We start from the raw sequence: 7500 nt of genomic DNA on the forward strand, positions 1-7500 counted from the left end.
GAAAACAATACATATGAAAATAAATAACTAAGAGTTAAAAAAGAGTTTTAGCATGTTTTACTTTCGTTTTTTGTCGTTTGAAATGTATTGTTTTCGTTGCCCTTCAAACGTAGGTTCGAAAAAAGGTTTGTAAAGGTATCAGTGACTGTATATTTTTGGTCATCCAGCCCTTATCCATTAAAGTTTAAAACAATTATTGAAATAAATTAAATATATGAAATAAATAAACAACGAGACAAACTCTTTTTTTGATGTTTTTAACGTTACTTTCTCGATGTAGTTGCTTATGTTAGCTTATGTTTACTCAATAGTTTCGTGGCATCGTAATGACCAGCTCCGTAATAATGATAGGCCAGGAAAATGGGTTTGCTGGAAAGTGGGTTGCTGGGAAGGAAAGGATGATACGACACAGAATCGAGAGACGTGATCACCATGATAGGTACTCGCAGAAACTGTACACATACTCTCATCACAAGGTCTCCAATAGCTGTATCAAACGTTCCTTGTCTCCTGAATTCCTGCGCCGTTTGAACAAATGCCTCTCGATCTTCATTTGGCTAGAAGAAAGCTAGAAGTTCCTATCAAATTTCTTTATTTCTTCCACAAACAACTGACGCATGGTAATTGTGTCTTCATCTTCAGATTTACAAAGACCAACGGACTTCAGATGATTTAAGATCTCGGGTTGTTCTGGGTTACAGATAGGACGTAACATTGGAGCTACGCCTCGAAAAGCGCAGTCTCCATCTCTTGCCACTTTATCAACTTTTAGATTAAAACCTGCAAGATTTCTGGATAGGGAACGATCGTGTTCTGCGATAGTTGGGTCACTCTCATCTCCCTCATTCTCACTATCTTGTGCATCGAACATGGTAAGACCGGCCGGTATATTCGTTAGCAGCGTCAGGTCGGAAACACTGAGTGACTTGTTGCAGTTACATCTCGAAAACGTCGTTAGAGCTTCATCATTACCAATAGCAGCTTTAAGAATACTTTCCGAAACCACTTCTGAGCAAACGTCACTAATAGTTTCTGGAACAATAATGATCTCGTCCTTTAATTCTGTTGATTCTTGGTTGTTGATGTCAATACGGTTTCTATGGGGCTTCCTTGCCTTTTGAAAGGTGACCATTTTATGGTCGGGGCATCAGCCGAAGTCTTCGAATATCGGCCAATTGGTGGCACGCATTGTATTCGCGAATTACAAGTATGCTTTCTATTTGGGGCGACCCTGTTGCTGTGGTAGTAAAACAGGACACTCAAAAGAGCCACGGCAAGCTCCACAGTTATTCTTGTGGCCCCCGACAAAAGAGATCTATTGAGAAGTCTATGAAGTTGTTCATTTCTTTCAGTTCCAAATCCTGGTGGTATACCTGAGAGACAACCCTTTTTGATATGTACCCTTAAACCATCAATCTGCTTTTGAGTTTCTTGTGAGAAACACGTACCAGGAACCGACTTCCATTTTCTAAGAAAACCATCAAGATCTTGCTCTTTTTGACGTTCGCTTGGAGTACTTCTCAAGCGCTGTTCACCAAGGTCGTCATTTTCTCTAAATATCAAACCAAACTCTCTCGCGAAAATTCCTTTGAAGATGTGATTGTTTGGAAGAGATTTAATAACTCTTTGGCAAAGGTGAAAAATATCTAATTTCACAGAAGCCTCGGGGAAAATTCTCTTGTACTTTTGGCGAATTTTACAGCAATCGTCAATACATATTGTTTCTATGCGATGTTTCTGAATCGCCATTCTTTCTCTCAAATCAGTTAACAGATCTTCAATTTCGTGAAATGCTGTTGTTTTGGTCAGCCTCCAGTCGAATATTTCTCCGTGTTCGTTGAGCGCAATTTTATCACATTTTATCTAACTTGAAAGCCGGCTACGTGCAGATGGGCTAGTTACCCCCAAGTTATTAGATGAGTAGATTTGTAAGAGTGCATCAATCTGTAAAATAGAATTTGGATCCAGTAATTTCGCTGGTTACGGGCAATTTAAGAAGACCTTAAAGCGATTCTGGAAATGGTGCGAGCTACACCATCCCTTGATATTCCTCTGATTTTCTGATTTTAACTGCAAAGGACATTCAGTGAATTTCTTTTCTTAAGTCTTTGGCTAACGCTACAAACTGAGTCGCCGAGGAAGCTATTTCATTTAACGCACGCGAATTGTACATTAAGCAGGGCACAATAGGCTCGTCTTTTTGTAGCAAAATCATATATCAAGAGAATGAAAGCGTGTAATTCAGCAAATTTATATTTTATCACGAAACCCGCGTATCTCCACTAAAACGGGACCGAAGCTCTGCGTGCCGTCGCGCTAGTTTGCTGACGAGATTGACGGGAGATAAAAATAACTGCTAATGTGGTATAAATTGGCCACAATAGTGACGCTTTTATTTCACCCCACATCAAGAACATTGATATAATAAACATCACGCAATCTCTTAAGCAAAGGTGGGGTTAAATATCGGCCACCGCTACAAGAATGTGGAAACCCCACCAAGACGACCGCAGAGCTTGGAGATCAACGGTAACAAACCTAATAGAACAAACCTAATAGAACCGTAACGATGCGAGCCCATGACTGACCATCGTTACGTTCCACATGAAAACGATAAAGCTGTGTAAATGAGATAAGCGGAAGCGGGCACAGCCCGAGTAACATACTAACGATGAAAGCAGTCTGGAAAGCGTATCGTTATCCAGACACAGACAACGTAACCGAATAAAATGTCTGTAGTCGTTAAGCAGTCGAGAATGAACCGACAGCCCAATGCCTGATTCGATTCATCCAGGACGCAATCTAGTATTAAACGTCAGCTTGTCGAGCATGAAAGGATAAATTATTCTAAAAGGAAGAGGCGAACGAAAATTAGCAAACTAGGAATGGACAGCCGTACAATTGATAAATTACGCTAAGGCGAATGCACCGCAGGCAAGAACAGGAAGAGCGTAGCAGCGCATGTCTGAACTACATCATGATTCAATCATCCCCAAATACGAAATTAGTTGGCATGTAAAGTGCCAGACCTGATGTAGAGCTTGAACGCGTCGGACTTCCAGCGACCAAGAGCCCGGATTTGAGCGTCGGAGAGACCATCCTCAGCGGCAAGACAAGCGGCCCCTATGCGGAAACTATGACTTTTATATCGAGAAGGGTCGAGTCCACAAAAGGTTAAACAACGACGTAACTCAGAATTGAAATGGATGATAGTAATAGGGAGAGCAGAAAAGTGGCCCGGGCTGATTGCCCCGTAACCGACAATACTCAAGGAGCGATTTGACCGGACAGAATGGAAGGGAATCTTCGCGTGCAATAATGATATCGTAGGGCCGGTTGTCTGTGTTATGTTTAAAACAAGTGAGTGTGATCTTGACCCTGCAGATGGCGGCTGAACTCGCAAGAAAGCTGATGTTGCAGTGCTGGACAACGCTACTAGAACAATCGCGGCTTTTGGTCGCTAGCTCTCCGACGCGGAAAAACCCATAAAAGGCTAATAAAACATGATGGAAAACGTAGTGCGCTGAGAGGCCCAAGAGTTGGTATGGTGCAAGGAACGAACCAGTTGATAGAGAACAGATCGTGTAATGGGCAGCCGAATATCGGCCGACTTCGAGCGACTAATAGCCTTCAAAAGTTTTTGAATGACGCATGTTTTGGTAGGATCGTGTACGCCGGCTACTTTGTGCACATAACTAATAGCGGAGAGATAAGACGTTACTGTGGCGGGTGCCAATTGTCATGCGTTTAGATAGGAAATGAAAAGGGCCAGGGAAGCGCAAGTCAAGCTGAATTGAAATAATGGCTGTAAAAATCGTTAAAGACTACCCACGCTCTCTGATACATTTTCCGGGTAGCGGATGATAGTGACGACTCAAGCAGAGCCCTCAAATTAGTGACCAACTCTCCGGCAGAAGGCTCTCGGGCACTTTCGTGGGAAATTCGTGCACTCCCGGACACAGTTCCTTGAACTTGTCGACCTGAAAGCGGGAAATGTGATCGGCGGGAGTATTGTAAACACCTGGAATATGCCGAGCTCGAAACATTATGTTGTGTCGCAAAGAGGTTAACACTAGGTCACGGACCAATATCATCACCAAATTGTGTTTACAAGTTTGATGATTAATGATGTCAACCAAAGCAGCGTTATCGGTGTTAAAAATAACACATCTGTTGGCCATCAAAGGCCCCCAGATGCGCAGAGCGACAACAATTGGGAAGAATTCTAAAAATGTGATATTAAAATGCCGCCATGTTTCCGGCCACGCGCCAAAAAACCAATGCTTACCAAAGATAGCGCCATAGCCCTTCGTGCCGGCGGCGTCGGTAAATAACTCTAAGGGATTCGAGACCTCCCATAACTCGGTATACGACAACAGAGCATGTAAAATTCAAAAGCCCTACTAAGGACTGAAGTTCTCGAAGCGTTACTTTACGCCTCGTATAAAAGTGATGCAATAGCAGCTGACATTTTCGAAGCTTATCGTCGGGTAACCTAGCTTCCCGTCGCACCGAATCTAGAGTGATACCAGCGAACTGTATTGTATTGTGCCCGACTGTTTTTTCCTGTGCTATTGGAACCCCGAGATAACTACACATGCGAAGAAAATTGTGAAGATCGGATTGACATTTGTCTCTTGTAGGGGCAATAAATAGAAAATCATCCAAAATGTGTACAACACCGGAAGCATTAAACAAATGCTTTGATAGCCACTCAAGAGCTGAACTGAAAGCTTCGAAAATCGCACAGCTGGAACTACATCCCATTGGCAAAGCGCGATCATAGTAATACTGATTAGCCCATTTCATGCCCAATAGAGGATGATCTTTGGGATGAACCGGGATTATGCGAAATGCGGATTTAATATCGGTCTTAGCCATAAAACAGCCAGCTCCTAACTTTTTAATGACAGATATGGCATCGCTAATAGGCGCATAGCGAACTGAAGAGAATTCTTCAGGAATGTGATCGTTAACAGATGAACCCATAGGATACGACAAATGATGAATTAAACGAAATTCAGAGGGATCCTTTTTGGGAACGATGTCCAAGGGGGAGCAGCGAAAATTCGAAAAAGGAGGTGAAGGAAACGGGCCGGCTATTCTGCCTGCCGCGAGCTCCTTGTCTAGTTTAGCTGTAACAATGTGGGGTTGTTCTCGCGCGCTCTTCAAATTAGGGGATTCGAAAGGCCGCCTTTCCCCCATAAACTTAATTCGAAAACCAAAAGAAAAGCTATCGACCAAAAATTGCTTCATAGCCGGGGCATAACCGTGCAAAAGAAAATCAAGCCTGTCCGCCCTTACGGGGGTGACCGGACTGCTGAGCAGGGGGATGGGCTTTTTTGGCTCCGGGGTGAGCAGGGGGGGGGGGCGCGTTGCGAACTAGGGGATGAACATTGACTTGAGGGATGGGGTGAGCCACATTTGAAACAAACGTGGTCGAAGCGGCACCCACCACAAAATCTCCCGGCGTGAAATGCCCAACACGTTCCCTTCGGAAACGACTGGCGGTTCTGAGAGCGCGTGGACGCCTTATCAGAAGAGACCTGGGGTCGAGGACGAAAATTTGTCACTGCCCTTAACCATAATTCCCAATGAATAGTATCCCAGGGGTATTGTTCTGGAGCTGACTGTCTTACGAAACGAAACTGTTCGTCATAAAATGACCAGTCACCAGGTTTAAACGCAACGTCCCTCACGACCTCACAGTATTTCATTAGCTTAGGAGCCTCCAAAGGATATTTCTCCACATAAATGGCGACAAAAGTATTAAAGCTGATAATCACTGATTGAGGTTATGAATCCTCTTAGGTGGCTGGCTAGGTCCTAGTGTCAACTGGGGCTGATTAGACGACGTACTTGAGGGCGTTAAGGACCGGGAATAACGATCGATAGTTGGGGACAATGAAAGTAACCCGCCAAAATCAACATATTCATCATCCCAAATTTTTGCTTTGATTTTTGGGTTGACTCTAGATCCGAGAGCTATGGCTATGCTTGAGAATGGCCGCCGAGGGGAACTCTGAGGCTGTGTACCTTGAGTGATAGCTGCGATTTCCCCTTGAATGGCCCCGCTGGAGGAACGCTCCCCATCACTTTCAACGGGAAGAATTGAAGGTGCTCTAGGGTCTTGTGGGTCTGTGCTGTGGGTCCCTCCGGTTCCCAACGCTTGTTGTATCGCCTGTGAAATGGTCGTCGTGATGGAGGTGGACAGAGCTCGCAGATCAACGGCGATCAAGCTCTGGTTGTGGTCATTGCTCCGGGTCTGAGCGGCAACAGCCACGTCTGGAGAAACCTCAGAAAGGTTGGAACCTCGCGTGCGTTTCGCTCGTCTTTGCGTGTTGGACTCATCGGAATGTGCACGCGTCGTCCTTTGCGTGTTGGACTGATCGGAATGTGCACGCTTCTTCCTTTGCGTGTTGGATTGATAGGAATGTGCGAGCTTCCTGGGTGGCATAGCTTATCAAGAAAATTTCTTTGATCAGAAACGAGATTACGGTAAAATAAAGATTAACAGTGAATCGCAAAGGGGCAGCACTGGAAATAATGCACTCCGTAGCGACGGGAATGAACTTAAAAATCACTGTGAAATAGCGCCAGACGTAATATCATGCTTAAGGTAAAGGCGGAATACCGAGTGCAAAGGACACACCCAGAAACTGAGCGGTCGGAAAGGATTGTACAGTCTTGTGGTAACAGTCAATACCTAACTTTGGAGCCGGAGCCAGTAAAATAAATATACGTGTGCAGCCAGGTGTACATACGTTTCGTACGTAGTAACGACAGTATAATAAGTCGTAATCAAACAACTTTGTAGCTGAGTCATACGTAGCCGTGCCTAATAAGGACAACGGCTTACGGTAAATATATAAGGCTGACACAAACAATAGGTGAATGTAATAGTAAAGCATCAAAGGCTCGGCACAGGGTACAAATTGGAAAACATGTGAAAAAGAATGCAATCTTAACAGACTCCTTCCCGAGACGAAGAAAGGGGCGAAAGCCGCATCGATCGTAGAACTGCCCCTCTGAGACTACGATACAGCTTATGCTGACCCCTAGAGTTCAAATGAACGCTATCGGGTGTATAAAAATTGTCTGTCGCCTTCCAAAACCCTCTATGGCCCCAGAATATGGCATATGGTATAGGGTCTAACACAACCCTAAGGTATCGTGTTAACATGCCGACCTTTGTGTTGAAAGCCTCAGCTGAGTTTCGGCGAACAGTCTGGCACACGCACACCAACTTCACCCTCTATGACTCGTGTAAGAGATGGACAAATTCTTCGAGAGCTGAACCAACGGTCAATGGCGAAAGAGTAACGAGGTCATTACTGCCTAGTTGGAGAATAACGATACTAGGGCGAAAAGAATGTAGGACATGTTTGTCGAATTTTAAAGTCTTTTCGACTGTTCTACCCCAACGCCATGCCAACGTATTAGCATAGGCGACGAGATCTGAAAGTCGAGATCAAAATCGTCGGGATGATTCGTAATCAA

At 44.4% G+C, this 7500-nt stretch overlaps 1 protein-coding gene and 1 pseudogene across 1 annotated transcript in view; both read right to left on the bottom strand.

Annotated features, from left to right (window-relative positions):
• The window catches only part of LOC148732649 (uncharacterized), a 9023-nt gene that overhangs the window by 1170 nt on the left and 353 nt on the right, over nucleotides 1–7500 (bottom strand). The window contains exon 1 of the mRNA XM_088758987.1: nucleotides 6037–7500. This exon is cut by the window's right edge and continues 353 nt beyond it. Within this exon, the coding sequence (XP_088615113.1) occupies nucleotides 6037–6457 (421 nt within the window). The 5' untranslated portion in view covers nucleotides 6458–7500. The remainder of the gene's footprint in view (nucleotides 1–6036) is intronic.
• On the bottom strand, nucleotides 3005–4989 carry LOC148732650 (uncharacterized; annotated as a pseudogene).

Source organism: Stylophora pistillata, chromosome 4 (assembly GCF_964205215.1).
Source record: "Stylophora pistillata chromosome 4, jaStyPist1.2, whole genome shotgun sequence".
NCBI lineage: Eukaryota > Metazoa > Cnidaria > Anthozoa > Scleractinia > Pocilloporidae > Stylophora > Stylophora pistillata.